The sequence below is a fragment of the Papio anubis genome, chromosome 11 (assembly GCF_008728515.1).
Source record: "Papio anubis isolate 15944 chromosome 11, Panubis1.0, whole genome shotgun sequence".
NCBI lineage: Eukaryota > Metazoa > Chordata > Mammalia > Primates > Cercopithecidae > Papio > Papio anubis.
This window is the reverse complement of record NC_044986.1, coordinates 94,478,952-94,504,654: the sequence shown is the minus strand read 5'-3', so window position 1 is coordinate 94,504,654 and position 25,703 is coordinate 94,478,952. Positions and strand designations below refer to the sequence as shown.

The 25,703-nt window shown below is 36.4% G+C and overlaps 1 protein-coding gene across 7 annotated transcripts in view; it reads right to left on the bottom strand.

The window, feature by feature from the left end:
- The window catches only part of ARHGAP12 (Rho GTPase activating protein 12), a 124,109-nt gene that overhangs the window by 54,341 nt on the left and 44,065 nt on the right, over positions 1 to 25,703 (bottom strand). For 6 of the 7 annotated variants that reach the window (XM_017962675.2, XM_017962677.2, XM_017962674.3 and 3 more), the window contains exon 4: positions 1,087 to 1,350. In XM_017962675.2, the coding sequence (XP_017818164.1) occupies positions 1,087 to 1,350 (264 nt within the window). Of the gene's footprint in view, positions 1 to 1,086; positions 1,351 to 19,050; positions 19,790 to 25,703 lie in introns of those variants that run through there. The other variant, XM_017962680.2, reaches the window with a different exon arrangement.

The following is a 25,703-nucleotide window of genomic DNA, read 5'->3' as shown; positions in this document are numbered from 1 at the left end:
GTTTTTATTTGTATGAGCTAGCTGCTTTCTATAAGAGCAGGATGTCCTACGCAGGTGGAGGGGCTCCAATCTACCAAATGGCAAGATTTCACTCTATTCTATCAATCCTACCAAGTTACTCCTGTACATTTAAATAATCCCAAGGCCTCTTGCCAGACTACTGAGATAAGTGTTTCTAAAAATACAGCTGGCCAATTTACTGCACCATCCTGCAAGTGGTATGGAGGAAGGTGAAACCAGAAGGAGAAAAAGAGTACAGAGACTTGTTAGAGAAAATAATGATTTTAAAGTGAATTGTTAGACTTAACAGAACGATTCAATTGTAGCAAAGGAATTATAATTATTTCCCTCATATATAAGTAAAACAATGGTCTTGTATCACTGATTGACAAAGAGAAAAAATGGGAAGTAGTCTGGCAGCCATACTAAGCCAACAGAGAAAAATATCACTTCTATTTATTTTGCTGGGTCACATCACATATGTTCTATTTTTTTCTAAAAAATGTCACTGGACAGCCAGGTGCAGTAATCCTAGCACTTTGGGAGGCTGAGACATGGGGACTGCTTGAAGTCAGGTGGCAAGACCCCATCTCTACAAAAAAAGTTTTAAAAAATTGGCCAATGGCATGTGCTACTAGGGAGGCTGAGGTGGAGGATCGGTTAAGCCCAAGAGTTTGGGGCTACAGTGAGATACCATTGCACCACTGCTCTCCAGCCTGGGCAACATAGCAAGACTCTATCTCTTAAAAAACTGAATTAAATTTAATTTAAAATATCATCAGCTTGTGCAGTAACAACTGAAATAGTATCTTCTAAGACATAAGGGAGTGCATTGGCACTAGACAACTTAAACCCAGGTCTGGAACTAGTACGCACACTATCAGGTTAGCAGCTGTCTATTAGTCAGAGATTAGAAAGTAGCTAGCATTAATATTAGCAAAGCTTGGAAAGAATTTTTAATGATCTTAGAGATTCAAGTGTTTTAACATGCTGACAGTAAGAAACAAAACTGTTTACTTCTTTGGTTTCTGAAAAATGAAAAGAGAAAATCTGGTAACTTGCGGTTGATTCCTTAATTACTCATACCTCTTGATCCCCTGGACTTTGGAAATCTCCTTTGCTAATGCTTGCATCCCGAGTCCAACGAGGTGGTTTCCAAGTTCTTTCCTGTGTTCCCCTGTTATAGTAATAGCAACGCCCTGAGCTGTCTTTATGAGTTTCCCATTCTCCATTAATCTGAATTGCCGGGCTCCCAGGAAGTGGGGGAAGAGCAGACTGGGATATTTTCAGTTCTTGAAGATTAGCATAGACGGGAGAATCTGGCCTTCCTTGATTTGGAGGTGTGGTTGCCTATAAAATAAACATTTTTAAATTTCATGTTTAAACTGGTATAACATTTAAGTCAAAATTAAATAAAACAGGAGATTTATAAACATAATACTAATTCATTTTAAAACATACATACAGGTGACTATATTCTAAGGAAATAATAATTTAAGTCTTAATATTCATAGTTTCCTTGAAAAATAAATAAAAGCTTCAAACCGAATCCAAAGTATGCATAATACTTTACCTGAAACAAAGTGATGAAGAGCCAAGAGCTGTGGGTTCTAATTCAAGATCTGGCACTAATAAGTTGTATGATACTGGGTAAGATCACTTTACTTCTCTAAAACTGACATTTTTTATTTCAAGAAATGAGGGAATTGGACTAAACCACCAAGGTCTTCTTTGGCTCTCAAATTCTATGATTGTAAGCAATATTTTAAATAAAAAGTTTTACATATGAGTAGCACAGCTTTTACTATAAAAATTATCAAAAGAAAGATTTCATATTCTAAGCTCTAACATTAAATCAGGAACATAAGTGAAACATAAAAGAGGAATAATACTTAAGCTAAGAATATACTACATTCTATTCCTTCTCAGGTATAATTTCTCAGAGGCTATAAACAAATCATTTAAATCATTTAATCTCTTCCTAGTTTCTTTATTTGTGAATTTCCTAACAGTAGAAAACTAAGAATTCATAGTAACTCTGATTTATATGTTTAATGTTAAGCTATAGCTTTATTTTTTATTTTTAAATATCTCACTAGATGTCAGTCAAGAGCAGGATACTTCATACCCTTTGTATAAAGACACTGTAGATTGTATTAGGTTTCACAGAACTTCAGTTGCCGAAGAAAAAAAGCACATGTCTGAGAACACCTGCTTATATTACGTATTTCTATTTCTGTATATATTTTCCTTTTATAACAGAATTTCTTAACCCTAGTACCACTGACATTTTGAGACACAAAATTATTTGTTATGAGGGCTATCCTCTGCACCGTGGGATGTTTATCAGCTTCCCTAACCTCTACCCACAAGATGACAGCGGCACATGCGCACACCACACACACACACACACACACACACACACACACACACACACACGCCTCCGATGTGACAACTGAAAAGCCTCCAGACACTGATGAATGTCCCTTGGGGGCAAAACTGGCTCTAGTTGAAGAACCAATGCTTTTCCCTATAAATCCTATAATTATATTCAGATGTTCAATTACTTCTGTAATATAACTAGAGTTTCATGAATGCTTTAAAATACTGAATTTGAAAAGAATGTGAATGGAAACACTGAATCAGTTTTACTGAAATTAAAGTACTTTAACTTCTAAAAGTATTTGTCTATAATGTTTGCGAGTTTAAATCACTTTGTCTATAATGTTTGTGAGTTTAAATCACTGAACAAGCTGTAACTGTGAAAACAGTAGAAATAACCCAAACACAAATACATGTTTGTAAAATGGTCACTTTTGGTCTTACACATGGTAGTTATACATGTACTGTATTCAATGATGCAAATTCAACTATTTTCCTTAAAATGTTAGCTTCAAATTTATCACTAAACCACATCTATGAAGAAAATCTATCCATGGAGACAGGTATCATTTCTCCTTCAGATTAATTCCATATCCTAGTGAATGTGATTTCTCTGATGAAAACAAATTATTTAATATAAAAATTCTATATGGTAAATGTCTCAGAACCTAGAATATCTAGAGAATATTTATTCAACCAATATTAAAGAAGTTCTTACTTTGCTCCTGATACTTGACTAGAACTTGGGGAAATAAAGATGCTAAGAAACAGCAACTTTCTAAATGATGTTTATGAACAAACTCTACTAAATCTTCAAGAAACAATTAATTCCTGTTGTTTAAACAGTTCAAATTTTTAAAGTTTTTCCAGCTAGAAAAAACTGAAATGGCCTTTGGCACAATCTATAAGGCTGGCATAATTCTGAAACAAGAGCAGAGAAGAATTGAATTAAATAAAACTGTAACAAATCTCACTTACAAACATGGAAGAAAATATCCTAAATAAACCATTAGAAATCTAGCACTACATTAAATGAAACAAACACAGATGTTAAGAAAGTCTGTCTTTAGGAAATCTCATATTGTAATTCTTTAGATTTATAGATAAACACGGTCATCTCTACAGACACCAAGAAAGCGTGTGATAACATTCAACACAGATTCAGGACATAACTCTTGGCAAGATAGGAACAGGTGACCCTTCCTTAATTTGACTTTTAAAAATGATTATTATTTAAAGTAAACATCACAATCAACAAGACAGGTAAGTTATTTCATTAAAGTCAAGATTAAAATTGAAGTATATTATGGTCTATAAGGTTAACATAATTTTGAAACAAGAGCAGGGAAGAATTAAATAGAAGAATACAGTAAACATATCTCACTTATAACTAAGTGCCAAGTATAACTGCTCTATTCAACACTGTACTGGATTTATACTAAGATCCAAAAAATGAATTAAACTCATAAAATACACAGAAGAAAAAAGAAACTGTCATTTGTTGTTGAAATAACCAATAGTTAAAAACCAAAATTCACAAAAACTACTAAGAGTTTCACAAATTGACCAGATTTTTTATCATCTAGTCAGTTTCCCATACATGAGCAATGACAAATAGAAAATACAACAGGAAAGAAATCTCTTTCATAATAGGAAAAAAACTAACACTTATAAGTAAGCCTTAAAAGAAATGTACAAAATCAAGTAAGAATATTTGTAAAAATTTCCTCAGGTACCTAAAATTAAACTTCAATAGATAAACCCTTGTTCCTAAATGGAAAATAAAACAAACTTCATAAACATGCTAATTCTCCAAAAATTAACCTATAGATTTCATAAATACAATGCAATATTTGGCATGCAATATTCAGTACACTGCCCAGTACACAGGAGCACTTAATTTGTTGAATGAATGAACAAACTATTAACAAACATAAAAAAAGTATGCAAACACATATCTCCCCCAAAAAAGCAAAATTAAGGACTTGGAACCAGCTAGATGTGATAAAGAAAGGAAACTAAGAAAACATCCACGCTTCTAGTTTTGAAAAAATGATGGACAGCTGTGTCCTTTTTAAGCTAGAAACTTCTGACAAACGAATTGAGTGTCATGTACTCAAGCTAGGTGAGTAGGCTACAAATTATGAATTTAAAATTTCCTTGCCTTCTAGAACCTCATAACATGGCAAAGGAAAGTGAAACATGATAATAATAGGCACAATGCTAGAGCTACACATGGGACACTGTGGGAGCAAAAAGGAAGAGACCTGGAAACAAGTGACTAAGCCTTAGAAATAAACAAACAGGAGTTGGCCAGGTAAAAGTTGGGGAAACAGCAGGGAGCAAGAACAAAAGCTAGGAAAAACAGCATGGTACTTTCAGGGAATGATGCTGACGTACAGAGTATGTAAAAGGAGCAGCAAGTGAAAGGCCTAAGGAAAAGCAAGTGACAGCACAGAGAGTTTGAAGGTCATGTTGCAAAACAAACATCCAGAAGCATTTAGGGAACTACCGAAGATTAAGCCAGGAAGTGCATTCTGATTTAAATTTTTAAAATATTACAGATTTTAGAGGAACGCAACTAGGAGGTTGATACAGTAGCACAGACAGAAGATGAAGAGAGCTGCAATAGGACAAGACAGTAGGAATGCAGAAGTAGGGACAGATTCAAGAAACAATCAGAAGGTTAAATTAACATACAGGTTGTATGTTTGCTTCTGTGAAGTACAGTTTGTTTTATCGTGTGTGTAGTTTTACTACAGATTAATGTCAAGATGAAGAAAAGAATGGAAAGAGAAGGGCAAAGAGGAGTTACATTTAGATTGCATTAGGTTGGTAAGTCTTTTGAAAACCCAAGTGGAAATGCTAATAGAGTGTTGGTTATGTAAACTGGGAACTCAGTTCCCAATTTACAAAAATCAGGGCTAAAAATAGAAAAGTCATCAATATACAGGTAGGGTCAATAACACAGGAAAGCATACAGAGCAAGTGCAGGATGAAAAGAGAACCCTGGAAAATACTAAGCAGTTGCTTTATGAATTAAAATGAGAACATAAGTTTAAAGTCAGCACATGATCTCACATAGTGATTTCTATTGTTACTATAATAATCATTATTTCAATTAACATAACTAAAGAACCAGACTAAGAAGACAGAAAGGAAGTTAAAAGTAGAAGGTTTACCAGGAAAGAGTAGCATTTGAAAGTCAAGAAGGAAAATTTCAAAAGAAGGGAAACTCGACATTATCAAATTCAAAGACTTGAATACAGAGACTCTGAAACAATCACTCAATTCAGAAGTTTTTAAAGACTTCAGCTACCAGCTATGAGGATCTGAAACTATCTTCCTGCCATAAACTAGGAAAGCAAATAAAATTCAGAAAACAAGTATTGTGAGGCATTGTACAACAAGCAGCCAGACTGTAACCCTTGAGAGAAACAAACAAGGTGAATCCTACCATTCCCAGGCTTTGTGCCCAGAAATGGTTTGCAGGAATCAGCCCAGCAAAGGGAAACCCAGAGTCTAGCAATCTTGGTGAGTGAACAGGACAAACACTGGGAATAATACAAGAAATGGAAATAATTATAAACATAATACATTGAGAAGAGAAAAAGTTGAAAGAAATGCTCCCTATTTATTTTATTTTATTTATTTATTTATTTTTTTGAGACAGAGTTTCGCTCTTGTTGCCCAGGCTGGAGTGCAATGGCACGATCTCGGATCACCACAACCTCTGCCTCCCTGGTTCAAGTGATTCTCCTGCCTCAGTCTCCCGAGTAGCTGAGATTACAGGCATAAGCCACCACACCCGGCTAATTTTATATATTTTTTAGTAGAGACGGGATTTCTCCATGTTGGTCAGGCTGGTCTCAAACTTCCGACCTCAGGTGATCCACCCGTCTCAGCCTCCCAAAGTGCTGGGATTATAGGCATGAGCCACCATGCCCAGCCCCTAATTTTTAAAAATCAGGGAATCTAAAGTTGGATGGCATTCTTCAAAACTGATAAACCAAGAAACAGGTAGAATTTTTTTTGAAATCTAGAGACTTAACAGTAATTCTAAGTAGAAGCACAGATAGTTAGGTTTATTGACAATGAAAGGTAAAATGTTAGTTTCTAGTAGAAATAGGAACCTTGTTTTCTTTTTTTTTTTTTGAGATGGAGTCTCGCCCTGTCACCCAGGTTGGAGTGCAATGGTGCGATCTCAGCTCACTGCAACCTCCACCTCCTGAAGAATCTTGTTTTCTTAATGAATTAGTTCCATACTTAAAATCAGCTTACATCTTCACTTTTCAAAGTGTATGAAAAAAGAATAGATGAGGACTCCGTATTTGTGAAATACTCTGATCTCTGGCAAAAAGAAAGTGCACGTGTATTACTAACTGCCTGAACCATTGAAAAATTCAAGGGAATTAACACTGATTGATTATCAATTTTCCTCAAGCTTGAAAATATAGGTTCTGGTATAAAAAATACTTAGCGTAAAATACTAAACTAATTTTTACATATGCACAATATATATATTTAACTACAATGAGGGATGGTTAAGTAATAATGCACTGCCTTTTCTAGTAAACCAAAAATATGTTTTTTAACAAATACACTCAATGCTGGCGAAGGTGGGATGTAACAACTCTAGTTTACTGCTGGAAACTTTAATCAGCAGAACCTTTTTGGAAATGTTTGGCAGTACGTTTTAAGAGCTTTTAAAAATATTTTTAGAACCTTGAGCAAAGGGAAGAAAATTCCTAAAGACAGAAAAAAAATGCTTGCTTTCCCAAGAAAGATGTTCATTCCAGTGTTATTTATATGAAATAAATCAGAAACAACCTAAACATCTAACAACAGAAAAATGGTTAAGTAAATCATGACTCAACAGATGAGGCAATACTATACTAGCAGTGAAAATGCTATGAATGATTTCTGATTTAAAAAAAAAAAATCTGGCAAGGCACAGTGGCTCACATGGTAATCCCAGCACTCTGGGAGGCCAAGGAGGGCAGATCATCTGAGGTCAGGAGTTCAAGACCAGCCTGGCCAACATGGCGAAACTCCGTCTCTACTAAAAATACAAAAATTAGCTGGGCATGGTGGTGCGCAAGTAATCCCAGCTACTTGGGAGGCTGAGACAGGAGAATTGCTTGAGCCCTGGAGGCAGAGGTTGCAGTAAGCCAAGATGGCGCCACTGCACTTCAGCCTGGGTGATAGAGCAAGACTCCATCTAAAAAAAAAAAAAAAAAAAGCATGATCTGCCATCAGCAGGTCCAGGAAAAAAAAAAGTATAAGGGCAACTAAGAAAAGCAGAAGATAAAATAATACAATGAAATTCCAATTAAATTTTAAAGCATAAAGAAAAACAAACTAAAACATTATCAGTTTTCTCTGGATATTAGTATTATATATGTTTTTTTCTATATGTTTTATTTCCCGATTTTATTATAATGAGAATGATCACCTTTAGAGTTTGGGGACAATGATGTGGGGCAGGATAGTCCACCAGACTTACAAAAGTGACAATAGTATTGACCCTATAGAAACTAGTGTTTCTTCACAGGTAGTCAATGGGTCATAAGAATCATCTGAGGCTGCTTATTAAAATTCTTGGGCCATATTCCAGACTTACTGGGGGATGGAAAGCGGTGATAGTGGTCAGGGGTTAGTCAAGAATTTATATTTTGGGGCCAGGTGTGATGACTTACACCTCTAATTCCAGCACCTTGGGAGGCTGAGGTGGGAAGATCACTTGAGCCCAGTAGTTCAACACCAGCCTGGGAAATACAGAGACCCTGTCTCTACAAAAAATAATAAATAATTAGCCAGGCAGGGTAGCACATGCCTGTGGTCCCTGCTACTTGGAAGGCTGAGGTTAGAGGATGGCTTGAGTCCAGGAGGTCAAGGCTGCAGCGAGCCACTGCACTCCAGCCTGGGTGACAGAGTAAGACCCTGTCTCAAAAAATACATATTTTTAAGTACTCTATGTGATATTTATGTACATTATTATTCAAAAGACAATAATAAAACTCAATCTTCCTGAGTGGGCTTAGGGCAAACTAGCCTCTTCAGCCCAATACATTTGTATCACAAAAACATAAATACTTAAAGACAATTCTTAAGTCCATACCACCATTTGCTGTTAGCCTGCAGATAAGTCAAAGAAAAGTTAAAACGAATAAGCAGTAAAAGTATTTCCAATATATGAGTCAAATAAAAATTAGCTTTCTAACATTTATAAGAACCTTGTTTATGAATTGTCATCAACAAAAATAAATGGAATTTTCATACTTTAAAAAAAAAAAAAAAAAAAAAAGGGCCAAGCGCTGTGGCTCATGCCTGTAATGCCAACACTTCGGGAGGCCGAGGCAAGCGGATCACCTGAGGTCAGGAATTCAAGACTAGCCTGGCCAACATGGTGAAACCTTGTCTCTACTAAAAATACAAATATTAGCCAGGCGTGGGGGTGGGCACCTGTAATACCAGTTACTTGGGAGGCTGAGGCCAGAGAATTGCGTGAAGCTGGGAGGTGGAGGTTGCAGTGAGCCAAGACTACACCACTGCACTCCAGCCTGGGTGACAGAGCGAGACTCCGTCCCAAAAAAAAAAAAAAAAACCACCCCCTTCCCCCACCCCCCAAAAAAAAAACTTAATTTTATGGGTTATATCTGTCATTAATTAACAACTGAATTGGGACCAGTACCTCTGCACACGACCTAATTTCATATTTAAAAAAAGGCTTGGCCTGTTCTACTTTATCTATAGATAGACTAAAATAATCCTCCCATTATCCACTGAAAAGAAAAATTAAGGAACTATACATACAAGAAGGTAACTTTAAACTTAGATTCCACCTGCATCATTATTTTTTCTAATACCAAAAAATACTGAGATTTGTCCTTTTTACTTTTGACATTAGTTCAGAATTGCTTCTATAATAAACTTCTGAGAATGGCAGAATTCATACTAAGGAGCTACACCTCTTGCTTCTTAATCAGCACATGCTACTCAGTATTAATACTTAGGTATCTACCTTACTACAAGTACAGAATTCTATTTATATTACTGAACATTATAATTCCCTACAGTCTAGAATCATACCTTTGACTTAGACTTATGGAAAAAAACATTTACATAAATGTTTGGTACCCTGATCATATCAGGCTCTAAAGTGGAACTTATTTTTTAAATCCCATTTTAAATCATACAGAGAAAAAGACATTTATGTATTTTTGTACTTTAGCTGCTTAAACAAAGTCTCCTTTACCGTAATTTCTTTTTTTTTTTTTGCGATGGGGTCTCCCTCTCGTTGCCCAGGCTAAAGTGTAATGGTGCGATCTCAGCTCACTGCAACCTTCGCCTCCTGGGTTCAAGCGAGTCTCCTGCCTCTGCCTCCTGAGTAGCTGGGATTACAGGCATGTGCCATCACACTCAGCTAATTTTGTTATTTTTAGTAGAGACAGGGTTTCTCCATGTTGGCCAGGCTGGTCTCAAACTCCCGATCTCAGATGATCCACCCACCTCAGCCTCCCAAAGTGCTGGGATTACAGGCTGAGCCACTGCACATAGCCATAATTTGTATATAATAATAAATTATGTAGTTATATAAATTATAACATTGGGCCAGTTAACATAAAAGAGTACAAAAAGTTAAAAATGTGTCAATGGGACAATGCTCAGCTAAAACAGGACTAAATTTTGTTTTAGTTCACAAATTTTGTTTAGTTTCACAACTAAAAATTACATGATCGTATTACCTGAAAAACATAACTTTCTAAAACAAAGTCATTTAAAGCCAAATTTTAGGGGGAAAAACATATACCACCCTTTAATAATTTTGAAAATAAAAACTTACAAATTCTAATGCTCCTGTCTAAAGCGTGACTGCATTGAGATTTCAAGCTCTATAGAGTACACTTAACATTTAAGTACTAATTATGAGCGGGGCAGTAGATGAAAATAGGACAGTCCCTGTCCTTGAGGAGCCAACAGCCTAGTAAAGAGGATGAAACTACTCCAATGGCACAACTAACTGTTGCAGAGAGGAGTGTACAGGATGCTCCAGAAGCACAAAAAAACCGAGCGCTAAACAGGGATAGGAGGTGAGACACAGCATGCAGAAAAAGGTTCACAACAGATGTTTAACACGATCTTTAAAGGAAAATAGGAGCAAGTCAAGAGAGTGGTGAAGGGCATTTCAAGCACAAGCAACACTTTATTGTTCCTCGGATGTAACACACAGATATGAAAAACAGCCTTTGAATAAGGAAACACAACTGGTAACTAAGTGAATTCAGTATCATGATATCTTTACTAGACATCAGTTTTCATGGTAAACACATGATTTTCCTTACTGATTTTTTTTCAGGTGATTTTCTAGTTATTGCAGCTCAAGTGTGCTCTATTACTACAGGGTTGGATACCTTACCGTGTATTCATACACTAAGACTTAGCTGTCACCTTACAGCTTGCTTCTGTCCTCCCCCTCTCCTTTTATCACCTTAGCCAACAGTCTGAACGTTTTCTTCACACTGTCACAGATCTGTCACCATTTCTCCCGCCTCCCCTGATGAAGACAATAATAAAGCAGGTACCAGGTAGAAAAGCTGTGTCTGACAAATGCTTGTTTCTAAAAAGCCATATACAAACATACTGATGAAGTCATCTCTCAGCTACCAACTCTCAGTAACAGCTGGAAGCAGTTTATTGCAGCAATCATGCCATGCTATAAACTACAACCACTGGTAAAGACTATCTATCTGTACCTAGAGGGTTGACAGAGAAGAGGTGACAGACACCACGTGAAAAGGAATGAAGGAACTAATAGGAACCAGCACATAGAGAGTCATGGGAGTGCACAATTAGGAAGTTTATTACAGGCAAAAAGATTTGCCAAAAAGGGAACAAATGACCAATTTCCCCTTCAAGATCGAGCCCACATCTCTCCAGTCTCCTTTTCTCTCACACCCTAACGCTCATCCTTTCCTCAGCCTTTCTTCTCTACAGCTCATCAGTACTTATGACACCAAACTCTAATCCCAGATTTATTTGTCTTTCTTTCCTTCTAGAATTTCATTCTCTTTAAGGCAGAAACATTTGTCTTGTCTCTTCATCTTCAGGGTCTAGTATGGCACTTGCACAAATTGGCACTCAATAAGTTCCTGAGTGAAAACTATTTTTATATATCTAAATAAGCTATCATGAAATCCACACACTAAAATTAACTCCCTACTTACGTTTTTATAGTCTCCTGGGAAATCTATTACCTAATTCTATTGCTTCAATAAAACCAAAATCTCTCCCTCAAACATCCTCCTCTCCCTGAGCTACCGACACATATGCTGAAAGACCTACCAGCATGGGTATTCCACATGTACCTCAAACTCATTACATCCTCTGCCTCAACCTTCTTCCATAACATACTACCCTATAGGAGTCACTAATGCAAATAATACTATCATAAACTCCTCAACCAGCTGTCTCTCAAAGTCATTTGTATCTCCTCTCTTTACCCCAACAAAGTATTACTAATTCTCTATTCTAATATATCTTGAATTTCTTCTTCTCCTATCCCAAGATAAACTGCCTTAGTCCATCTTTCGCTGAACAACTAAAATCAACATAGGGTCTACTGCCCCCATTTCTTTGCCTCATCCAGTTGATCCTCCATGGTACCACTAGTTATTCTCTAAAAGCACATATCTGATATTGTTACTCATCTGCTTAAAAACTCAATGAAAATTGCATTAACTGTAAAATAAGTCCAAAGACCTTGAAAGAGAACTGTGGCTCTTAAGTACTCCAGTTCCAATCTTTTCTGCCTCATTTATCACCATTCTCCCTATATTCTTTGTTCCAAAATTCCCATACTACTCATAATTCTACTATTAATGCATACCATTTTCCTCCCAGACCTTCAAATCTTTACTTTGTTCCTCTGAGATAACCCGTTCCCAATCACCAAACCACACTCAAAACCATAAAGAACTGACTCAAACTCTTTGAAATGTTCCCCTGTTTCCCAAAGGCAGAATTCACAGGCTTCCTGTGCATCTAGAGCATCACTGTCTAATAGAAATATTCATGAGCCAGGTATGTAATTTTTTCTATTAGCTACATTAAAAGGGTTTAAAAAGAGATAAAATGAATATTTAACACAAAGTATCCAAAATATTATCATTTCACCATATAATCAGCACACAAATTACTGAGATGTTTTATATTTTTGGACTGTTCAAAATCCAGTGTGTATTTTACAGTACATCTCAATTCAGGTCTAAAATTTTCATCAGAAACACTTTATCTATATTTCAATTTCCTAAAATGTACAGTTGAACAAGTAGATTTATCTATCCAAATTATTCCAAACATTCTCCAAAGTTTCCCAATAAATGAATCCAGCATCAGTTTTCATATTTAACTTATCATAATTAAAATTAAAACTTGACTTATTCAGTCTCACTAGCCACAGTCAAGTGCTCAATAACCACCCATGGCCAGTGGTTACTATCGGCCAGCAACAATCTGCAGCATTAATTTGTCATTTTTCTGTATCTCCCACTAAGCTGTAAGCCCCTTAGGACTTAAGAACAAGACCATGTCTTATCATTACACATTCTCAAAATCTAGAAACAAATGAATAAACGAAAGACCCCTTTCTCAACCCCTACACAGACTCTGATGATTCTCCTGTTCTCAGTAACTGCTTTCCCAATCCAAAGAATATTTCAAGAAACAGAAAGGTAAATATGATAGCTGCTAGAAACTACTTATTGATGAAACCTCATTATTAATTTGTGTTAAAAGTATTCATCCAGATATGTTTGTCCTTGTTGGTCGGTAAAGCAAAGAAAATTCAATGGGACATTATGCTGAGATAGTAAGACTTAGTTGCTATTGTATGCTGATGAGGTAACACGCAATGACCTGGTACACTGCTATTCATTATTATAAATCTCCCTCCCTGGGGACTTGAATGGTAACTCTATCATCAGCATTCAGAGAATGACTAAAGAATACTCTGTCACTGAAATTTCCAGAGATTAAAAAGTTAATGGTACAACTGCAAATGAAAAAACTACATCTGTGATCACTTGTTGAAAGCATACACTATATGAATAAATCTAAACTTAGAAGGTGAGGCTTCTGGTGGCAGCAAAACAAATTATGAATTTCAAAAAGATAAAAAATTGATCCATAGTTTTAAGGTATACATTTAAATGGCCAACATACTATCTTTTCTGTCTCTCATCTTCTGATAACTGAATATTCTTTTTTTGTTTAATTTCAGAAGACAAAAAACTTTGAAAAACACTACCTAAGGAAAAGGTAGTGGAAAAGGTTGTGTCCACTTCAAATGAACACAACTACATAAATGGGTTTCTAACTTACAACTGTACCAATTCATTAACAAGTATGCATGAGAAAGTCATAACACAGCTGCTTGGGTAATCTATTTTATTAAGTCCAAACTGAGTGTGTAATTACAAGTTTTAAAGCATTATTTCCTTAAAGCTGTCTTGAAAACTTTATCAGAAAGAAAATTAAAAGTAGATGCTTTTCTATCATTTTAACGGTCATTTTATACCAAGGCAAGAAATACCTAAGCCCTGAATTTGTTAGACAAGAGGTATTTAAAATAGGTAGTTAGACATACATAGTGGACTCCATAAGTATAAAAAAATACATTCAGTCCAGGTGCTCACGCCTATAATCCCAGCACTTTGGGTGGCCAAGGCACACGGATCACCTGAGGTCGCAAGTTCGAGACCAGTATGGCCAACATGGTGAAACCTCATCTCTACTAAAAATACAGAAATTAGCCGGATTTGGTGGCGGGCACCTGTAACCTCAGCTACTCGGGAGGCCGAGGCAAGAGAATCTCTGGAACCCAGGAGGCGGAGGTTGCAGTAAGCCAAGATGGCGCCACTGCACTCCAGACTGGGTGACAATGCAAGACTGTCTCAAAAAAAAAAAAAAAAAAAAATTCACACACATACTCATGTATCTGCCAGAAAAATCACAGAAGACCAACCATATGGAAGCTTCTGTCACTTATTTCTGAGTCATGGAATTACTGCTGGGTTTGTCTGTTTGCTTATCTATACTTTCTAATTTATTCTAGAAGGAGTTCATCTATTTTGAAATGAGATTAAAAAGGAAAACAATGCTTATCGGAGAAAAAGGGCCATTAATTTTACAGTCATGTAACAATTCTGGAATGATCTTTAAGAAATTCTCTAGCTAAGCTCTAAAAGCACAGAACACTTACGATACCCATGGAGGTCAATACTCAAAACTTAAAGTTTGCTCGGAAAATACAGAGTAGGTAAGGAGGAAGGGTTCATTCAGGGTCACAGATATTTTGGCTTCAGTCTCAGCAGAAATGTAGTCGCTAAGTCTAGAATTATAATCCTCATAAAAAGCCACAATGAGAATACAGTTCCCATAAGCAAGTTCTCCAAATTGCTAATGAATAAGACAAAGTAGGGTTGGGTAGGGTAGGGAAGGATGTACAGTAAAGTAGAATAGGATTGTTCTATAATGACAGTGATCAAAAACTCACCACCTCTTTAAAAGGGCAATTCATCCTAAAGTTCCACAAAACTGAGGCCTGTCTAGACACTGTTCATTCCCAGCACTTCTCTCTTTTCATTAAATAATTGTGATAAAATATACATAACATAAAATGTACCATTTTAACCATTTTCATGTGTACAGGTCAGTCACATTAAGTACTTTCGCACCATGGTGCAACCATCACCACCATCCATCTCCAGAACTTTTTTCATTTTGCAAAACTGAAACTCCAAACTCCATACTCACTAAACATTAACTCCCCATCCTCCCTCTCCCCAGTCCCTGGCAACCACCATTCTACTTTCTGTCTCTATAAATTTAAGCACCTCATATAAGTGGAATTACATAATATTTGCTCTTTTGTGACTTATTTCACTTAGCATGTGTCAGAATTTCCTTTCTTCTCAAGGCTGAATATTCCACTGTGTGTGTCTGTGTAATTATTATTGATGTATTCATCCATCAATAGACACAGTTGCTTCCACCTTTTGGCTATAGTGAATAATTCTTCTATGAACATAGTGTACAAACACCTTTTTGAGTCCCTGGCTTACAGTTCTTTGGGTAGGTACCCAGAGCCCTTCTCTTCTGAAACTCCTCAAATAAAACTTACATATTGCTCTAAAGGTCATCATTAAAAAAATAACACCAGGCTGGGCACGGTAGCTTACACCTGTAATCCCAGCAATCTGCAAGGCCAAGGCAGGTGAATTGCCTGAGGTCAGGAGTTCGAGACCAGCCTGGCCGACATGGCAAACACCATCTCTACTAAAATATACAAAAATTAGCTGGGCGTGGTGGCGCACACCTGTAATTCCAACTATTCGGTGGGCTGAGGCTGGAGAATTGAACCCGGGAGGTGGAGGTTCCAGTGAGCCAAAATGGCGCCACTGAAGTCCAGCCTGGCGACAGAGGGAGACTCCATCTCAAAACAACAACAAAAAACCACCACACAAAAAAAAACCACTAATATTTTACATGTTTTCTACTCCACAACATCTTATATATGCACTGAAGACCATTAATCCAAAAGTGGAGAAAAAAAAATTAGTCAGCAGCTAAATTTAAAAGCAATTTAGTTGATCTTCCTTCATTCATATATCCCCATCCCCAGGGAGAGAAATATAAAACATTCTCCTCATATTTCAAAGTGCAGGAAACAAAAATTCACCTAGTAGGTATATTCCAGTGCTACAAAGAGTTAGTGCTAGTTAAAACTGCAGTTTGTTTTCCAAGGTCTTGAGTATCCTTTAAAGGCAGTTACAAACCCTACTCCCAAACTAGCTCTCAGTTCAGAATTTTTAGAAAAGGTTCTAAAATACAAAAGACGTGTTTCTCCAGTTTCTCCATAAGTCAAATTAACTCCTGATCCTCATCTAAAGACTCACTATCCTGTTCCAAGATCACTTGAGACATCTGTCAGCTCCTTTTGGTCCCAAAATGCTTGTTCTTTTTCATCAGGCATCTCAACATCCCGAGGAGAAATCAAACAGGCAAATGAGAAAAATCTGTGGCAGATCTAAAGTCAGTTAAGATTTACTAACTTCTTGCCCAGCATTTCCTTTTGGGACACTGTTGCGTGTTAGAATGAGATATACTGAAAGTAGCATAAAGACGCCTGGTTCCTTTTTAACAGAACGAAGTGCTATCAGAGGAAGAAACAAGTCTGGTTATCCCAGCTTTCAGTCTTCATGTTCCGTTTTAGCAAATACACTAACATAAAAACTACCTATGTATCAATAAAAATATATCAGAATAACTATACTATTATAAAGTATCCATACCATTTTTCTAATTACCTATAGTTAATAGAGGAAGACTGACATTTATTAATTCCCATTTTAAGTCATTAAATCTGAAGCTGGAAAGTCAAAAAGATCACACTCCTTTTCACTTGATTGTGTATAAAGAACAGCTGGCTAGTAAGTTATTGTACCTGATAAACAGATTATTTTTCTCCACAAAACACATTTAAATTACATTAACAAAGCTGCCAATGAAGAAAAAATTACTTTAAAAAGTGAAATAGTTTTCTACAAAACAAGTTTTGATCCCAATGTGTGCATTACAATTACCAGAATGTTTTAGCAATACCATCCACATGACATGGGTGCTTAAAGAGGCTTTTCAAAATAAGCATAAAATAATGAAAGAAAATCTGACACACTTAAGGAAGATATTTAGCAGATAATGAAATTTTAAAACCAGTTGGGTGAGATGGCGCATGCCTATAATCCCAGTACTTCGGGAAGTCAAGGTGGGCACATGGCTCGAGCCCAGCAGTTTGAGACCAGACTGGGCAACAAGGAGAAACGCTGTCTCTACAAAAAATTAACTAGGCGCGCTGTCTCTTCAAAAACTTAACTTGGTGTGGTGACATGCGCCTGTATTCCCAACTACTCGGGAGGCTGAGGTGGGTGGATCACCTGAGCCCGGGAAGTGGAGGCTGCAGTAAGCTCCAGGCTGGGTGACAGAGGAGACCCTGTCTCACAAAAATAAAAAATAAAACATCTTCCTGACTAGAAAAGTGATGACCAAGCTGCACAAAATGTTATACATAATCTTCTTTAAATTATGAAACACAGATACAAAAGGCAAAAGTATCCTTCTTTTAAAAATAAATTGGAAAACAGAGAATAAGTTGAAAAAGAAAGCAGAAATTCACCACCCGATTTTCACTTTCGTTGATATCGTGAATGAGGTTGTAATCATAATACAATCATAATAGGTTCAGACCGTGACCCTTTACACAGATTTTCAACTTTCAAACATCTTGGACTTCCATAATTTCATACTAAAACTCCTAAACCTACTTCAATAAATAATATCAGAACTTCCTTACACTAACTGATCAGCTTTTTGAGCAATCACATAATAGACACTTCCGTTTCAGAAGCCTCAGGTATTATCTGTATAGCAGTGCTTGTGCAATTTTGTATTTGAATGTCTTATTGTATTTTACATTTATTAAAATGAGGCAAAAAGCGTAAAAAATTTAAAAAGTGCAGCAGTTCCCTATATTCCTTTATAGTATAGGGATAAGCAAACTATGGTCCAAATCCAGCCTGCTGCCTTCTTTTGTAAATAAAGTTCTGTTGAAACAAAGGCATGCTCCTTTGTTTCCATATTGGCTATGCACTTATGCTCTCATGCTACAATGGCAGAGTTGAACACTTGCAACAGAGACCACATGGCTCACAAAACCTAAAATGTTTGTTACTTGGCTCTTTACAGAAAATGTTTACAGAAAATGTTTCTCCCTGTGAAAATACTCTCCCAATTTTTAAGCTAGATTTTGTTAAAACCACGTACACAAAACTTAGATGAATATGTATTGTTCTTCATTCTTCCAAAGTAATTCCTTCAAATCATAACAAATTTTCATCCTTTTAACATTAAGAGTCCCCTTCTATAACATCAGAAAGAACAGAAAATGAAACCTTCTTCAACTATTTCAGCTATGCAAAAATAGAACAAAGGTCAAAGTGTCACTTTACCATTAACAGTGTATTTCAACAGCGTTAATTTACCTGTAAGTTTTAATATCTATTTAAAAAGACAAGAATAAGGCCAAGTGCAGTGGCTCATACCTGTAATCCCAGCAGTCTGCGAGGCCTAGGTGGGCAGATTGCTTGAGCTCAGGAGTTCAAGACCAGCCTGGGCAACATGATGAAACCCCATCTTAACAAAAAAATACAAAAATTAGCCAGGCGTGGTGGCACACACCTGTGTTCCCAGCTACTTGGGAAGCTGAGGTTGGAGGATCGCTTGTGCCTGGAAGGCAGAGGTCTCCAGCCTGGGTAACAGAGTGAGACCCTCTCTCAAAACAGTAACAATGATAACAAAAAGTTAAGAATATTTCTCTTGTTTAACTATGGATACAATTATCACAAAGAACTTGAGTGGTCTTCTTTAAAAATGAAAAATTTTATTTTGAAAACATAATTGTATTAGTAGTCGGCTCAAGTCAAATAGACAAAATTAAATACAGAATTTCTACCTTTCAAAATTGTTTAACTTATTTAACTTAATCTTCCCCACATATTTCTCCTCTGACCTCAAATCTTATCCTATTCATTGCCTCATCCTACTAATTACCTGCATTCCGACAAATCACCTAATATGGCTCACACTTGGCTCTAGTATTTTCTAAAAAGACAATACTACATAGACTATCAGGCTGACACTAAGCTGGCAATTTTTAAATCAGATAAATCCCATAACTAATACCATCAGCGCTACACTTCTAGAATCCCATTGGGATATCCTATGCATTCCAAGTTCTTAATGGTTATAGTGATGGTGCCTACATGCTTCTACAAGGTTTCTGGCCATTCTCTGCAAGTACCTTTAACAATGCCCAGAGGTCAGGGAACATCTAGTTAAACTAACTTTTTTCCTTATGGGAAATAATAGGGAAGCAACAGAAATAATATACTACTCTACCTAGGTATCAGGTATTTATTCATAGACATGGTTCTGTTAAAAGATACGCTCTTCGCTCATCATTATATTCCTCGAACCGTGCACAATACAAGGTACAGAGCTGGTGCTCAATAAATATTAAATGAGTATACGAATAATTCACTATTCAAGTAAATTATATGCCATGGTTTTTGCTTTCGTTGTTTTGTTCTTTTCCATCAGTGGTTTCTCTGCCTTTGCAAATAAAAAAATGATTAAAATGTTTAACAAAATATGAATGAAAAATGTAATGGTTCTCTTAAAGTCCCTAGTTCAAGTTGGGTATTCAAAAATCTTTTGTTTTGCCCAGGTGCAATGGCTCATGCCTGTAATTCCAACACTTTCGGAGGCCAGGGCAGGAGGACTGCTTGAGCCCAGGAGTTTGAGACCAGGCTAGGCAACACAGTGAACAACCAACCAACCAACAACAACAACAAAAAAAACCCCATTTTTGTTTAATTTAATGGGTTCAAACATTTCTGAAACAAAAAGAACACACTACAGATTCTACTTTTGAATACCCTGTCTTGTTATGGTCTCAGAAAAATGTTTACCTAGAAAACAGAGCCTAACAATATCGCTTCATGTAATATAACTAAATGTACATAAGTTATCTGTATCAAACTATCCCCAGAAATTGTTAATAAGTTCCACCTTTAATACTTCAATCAGGTCGACAATTGGGTTTCTATAAAATTTATATTCATATGTTCACTTGTTAAGTAAATTATACTTCTTAAATATTAAAACAAGTTTTGGCCGGGAGTGGTGGCTCCTGCCTGTAGTCCCAGCACTTTGGGAGGCTGAGACAGGCCAATTGCTTGAGCTCTGGGAGTTCAAGGCCAGCCCGGGCAACGTGGCAAAGCTTTGACTCTACAAAAAAAAAAAGAAAAATTAGCCAGGTGTGGTGGCACACACCTGTGGTCCCAGCTACTCAGGAGGTTGAGGTGAAAGGATTACTTGAGCTCAAGAGGTCAAGGCTGCAGTGAACCAAGTTGCAGTGACCCCCCCTTTCCCCTCCTCCATCTCTATCAGGCTCAGGTGATTCTCTTACCTCAGCCTCCTGAGTGTCTGAGACTACAAGGATGTGCCCATGCTGTATGAGTTCCTTTTAAAAAACAAAAACAAAAAAACCCGCTGTACCACATCAGTTTTCCATCAGAATAATAAAATTGACAAAGGACTAACCATCAAATATAATACGCATGTAATGGGCAGTATCATGTTAAAAAAAAAATTAAAACTTTCCTAAAGCAGCAACATTATACCCATAGACTGAAAAACAGGAATAAATGTCCTGGGCCCACAGACACATAAGAGGCCAACACAGAACACACACAAAAAAACATAAAATATCAATTCTAAAGCAATATGCAAAGTATACATTTATTTTAAGACTTTTTGCTTGCTGCCTTAAAAGTCTGAAGATCTCTTTTGAGGGGTCTCAAATAGAAGTCCACAAAGTTTTGAACATTTTATTGCAATGAAATTTCCTTTAGCAACAACAGAAACAATAAACACTTGATTAATTCAGCATTTACTCTGAGCACTTGACTGACTTATCTTGCGAATCATCTCAATACCCTAGTTTATTCCTCTCCATGAGGAAGTTGTTAACTAAGATTCAAAACCAGAAAGGTCTATTTGATTCCAAAGTCCTGGTTATTACTCACTATCCATATTATCCCTACTAAGTACTAAAAGTATTAGTAATCGTCTCTTAGAGCTGTGTTTAAAAAATGCTTTTGTTACCACAGTGTAAAGTATTTTTGTAACTGGCATATTAAGAATACTATAAGTGTTCACAGAATAGGAGAAACAAGTGCTTCAAATTTAAAAAAACAGGGAAAACAAAAAGTTTAGATGTTTTTAAATCAGATGAAAATAAACTAAGAATAAACATCTATGTTTAAAATACTTTAGTAGCCAGAGCCTACCTAACCAAACTGCTACCTGGGATTTTCCAATAATTTCATTTTAGGGGAGTTTGACAACTGATATCTGATGGTGTAATTACTTTTTTTTCCAAAAGTAATGTGTATGACCTGGAGACATTCCACACTAACAAATATAATACTATAAAGAGAACTAAAAGACTGAAAAAGTCAAATTTTTCAAAGAAAGAGCCAATAAACTTTTATGTTTCTTTGCTAATGCTGGAGAGTGGAACGAAATGCACAAAACTATGAGCTCTTTAACAGTAGAAACTAGGCTGGGTGTGGTGACTCACACCTGTAATCCCAGCACTTTGGGAGGCTGAGGCAGGCAAATCATGAGGTCAGGAGTTTGAGACCAACCTAGCCAACACGGTGAAACCCTGTCTCTACTAAAAATACAAAAATTATCTGGGTGTGGTGGCACATGCCTGTAATCCCAGCTACTTGGGAGGCTGAGGCAGGAGAACTGTGTGAACATGGGAGGTGGAAGCTGCAGTGAGCTGAGATCGCACTGCTGCACTCCAGCCTGGGCAAGAGAGCGAGACTCTGTCTCTTAAAAAGAAAGAAAAGCAGAAACTAGGCAAGACTTTGCATTTTATCTAGCACAGTGAAAGCTTCTAGTAAGTGGCAAACGAAAAACAGATACTGGATACCCCTGTCTTACTAAGGAAAATTCAATAGGGCAAAAAATTCTGTCCCCCAAGAAAACTGATTAAGGTTTCTCTGCATTAAGAAATATCTACTCTTGGGCCAGGCACAGTGGCTCGCGCCTGTAATCCCAGCACTTTGGGAGGCCGAAGCCAGCAGATCATCTGAAGTCAGGAGTTTGAGACTAGCCTGATCAACATGGAGAAACCCTGTATTTACTAAAAATACAAAATCAGCCAGGCGTGGTGGCACATGCCTGTAATCCCAGCTACTCGGGAGGCTGAGGCAGGAGAATCACTTGAACCTAGGAGGCAGAGGTTGCAGTGAGTTGAGATCGTGCCATTGCACTCCAGCCTGGGCAACAAGAGCGAAACTCCATCTCAAAAAGAAAAAAGAAATATCTACTCTTTTAAGACTTACATTAATTATCTCCTTGCCTAAATTTGCTTCAAATTTTAGTTCAACTAGCTAAATAGATAAAAGGTGAGAAATGGTGTCAATTCATCTTAAAGTATTGAAAACAGTTCTCACTAGGGTATCTCTCACACTGTTTAACACGCTTGAAGAAGAACCAACATAGTAGAGATATTTTTAAGCTTTCCATTTTCCAACTTCAGCACAAAAATATTTAAAACAGTCTGACCAGAAACTACACAAAATCTTTCCTTCCTCTTTCCATTCTTACTGGAGACATAAGTCTCACTTCTTTTCATTCCCATTTTTGCACATTCAAGGTTTTCACATCTTGAAACTATTTTCATACTGTGCTTTCCTTTCAGGAATGTGACCTTATGTAAAATATATATATATACATATATATATATATATATATATTTTTTTTTTTTTTTTGAGACAACGTATTGCTCTGTCACCCAGGTGCGATCTCAGCTTACTGCAACCTCTGCCCCCTGGGCTCAAGTGATCCTCCCAGCTCAGCCTCCCAGAGATTTGGAACTACAGGCACACGTCTCAATGCCCAGTTAATTTTTTTTGTATTGTTTGTACAGACAGGGATTTGCCATGTTGCCCAGGCTGGTGTTGAATTCCTGAGCTCAAGTGATCCACCTATGTCAGCTTCCCAAAGTACTGGGGCTACAGACATCAGCCATTATGCCTGGCCTAAACTTTTTCTAAGCCAAAAAAAGTTCCAATACGTGAATATTAGTTTATAACATGGATATATGTTTACACCTAAAACAAAAATAATTTAATTCTATATATGGTTAAAAGACCACTTCTTTCCAAATTAAAACTGACAAATTTTCACAAAGAATTCATCTATGTGAGTTCATATCTATTGATATGTAGTAACAGAAATCAAAACTAAGTTTTTAAAATTATTTATTAGTTCATTTAAAAATAAGCCTGTTACATATTGACATATGTTTTTATGAAAAAGTGATTAATCTCCGCTCCAAAAAAAAAAAAAAACAGTAAAAAAAATGGCGCTGTTTTACATTTTTACAAATCTCTTTATTGCCTGGATTGTCACATCTGTTTCTACATTCAATATTTTGCAATATGTTTTTTTGGTTGAAGTATATAACAATGGCCTTATAGATATGTCGGACAAGGAAGAAATACTACTTTAACAGCCTTTTCATACAATTGTGAGCATTCTTCTCAGACACTCCATCAAAACTTGACAAGTGGTAGTTTCTTAAAGATAAATTGCAATGTGGAATCTAAAAATCATTAACAATTAACTCTTTGTACTTTCTCACATTATAACCCACTTGTCTATCTTGCACTGTGAATGGCTCTCTTACCCATCGTATGCTGGTTACTTGAGGAACATTCATTCACTGAGTTATGCTTATCTTCCAAATGTTGAAACATTTCACTATACAACATTAAAAACAACAAAACAAAAACTTTAGTATCACCACTGCATTCATCAGGAGTCTTGAGATTGAGAAGCTATAAGCACATGACAGCAAATCTAAGTTTTCAAAATTCTAATCTTCAGCTGAGCTCAAGCAATCCACCACATCATTTCTTGATAAATTTTTAAAAAGCTTGAATTTTATCATATGCAATAAAAATCAATTATTTTCTTTTTTAATTTTTTTGAATTTTAGGGGGTACATAGTAGGTTTGTATATTTATTGACTACATGAGATGTTTTGATACAGGCATGCAATGTAAAATAAGCACATCATGGAGAGCAGAGTGCCCATTCCCTCAAGCAAAAATCGATTAATTTTCTTTAAAGTGATAGGCTTACTTTGTTCATTTTTGAGAAAATGTCTAATATCCTAATATGAATAATCAGTTTGTCAGTCATTCTTTCAAGTAAAATTTACCAATCAAACAAGAGCAACAAAATTTTAATGTAATCATTTTTAGTAGTTTTTAAAAGGTATAACTACTTCCTTGACTTCTTAACCTGGGAATAGGAAACTATTTCTTCAATGTAAAAATAAATTATCTCTTTACCTTAGAAAGCAGCTATGAAGCAATCACACATGTTACCTATCCAGTGCTTGACACACTGAAGATACCCTCCTCCCTCCCTCTATCAGTCAGAATAGCCTCTGGCTTTTTATTTTTCTATCACCTCATTAAAAACCAAGAGTTCCTTGCTGCTTTGCCTACTTTCCAACAACTTTTAAGTTACCAAATTCCAGTCTGTTATGCTATATAAAAACAGACAAATGGCCAGGTGTGGTGGCTCACACCTGTAATTCCAGCACTTTGGGAGGCTGAGGTGCGTGGATCACTTGAGGCCAGGAGTTCAAGACCAGCCTGGTCAACATGGCAAAACCCCGTCTCTACTAAAAATACAAAAATCAGCTGGGCATGGTAGTGCACACCTATAAGCCCAGCTACTCAGGAGGCTGAGGCATGAGAATCGCTTGAACCTGGGAGTCAGAGGTTGCAGTGAGCCAAGAGCCTGCTACTGCACTCCAACCTGGGTAACAGAGCAAGACACCATCTAAAAAAAAAAAAAAAAAGAGAAAAAAGAAAAAGAAAAAAAAATTTTAATTAAAAAAAAAACAGACAAGCAGTTATTCAACCATAGCTTACAAAAAGAGGGCCTCAAAAGTCAAGAATCTTTTGTAGATTGTGTGACACCAATTTTTCTGATTTAGAAGCCTATTCCTACACCTCTTTAATGTACACCAACCTACATTCATGGTTTTCTAAAATTCTGATCTTGACTGTTTTAACAGACTTCAAAGTAATTGTTGTGATAAAATCATTTGAGTAGTCATTCTGAGTTTAAACCATCTGCTTGGCATTTACTGAAGCAACTGCTAAAGATACTCTATGCATAGAGATGAGATTTTTCTCAACAAAAATGCAAAAAATTTTGCACATCTGTTGTTTTTGTTGATATGTCACCTAGATTAGCAAATTCTTCTCTAGAAAGAAAACAGGGTGAAAACAGAACATTTTTAATGTACACATTTTTTTAATGACTCTATCAGGATTATGCCAGTTTCTCAACCATATTTTCCACTGCTACTCTGCTACAATTATACTACAATTATCTATGTGTTTGTGTGTATATATACATATGTACACAGAGAAAGAGAAATTTCTGATACTCCAAGCCAAATGACACTGTGACTTTGGCCTTTAAACATAACATCTAAGATTTTTTTTTTAATCATAGATTTAAGCACATGAATATTCCAGTATCAGAATCCATGTACAGATGTGATGGAAATTTGTATGCAACTGACTTTATACAGT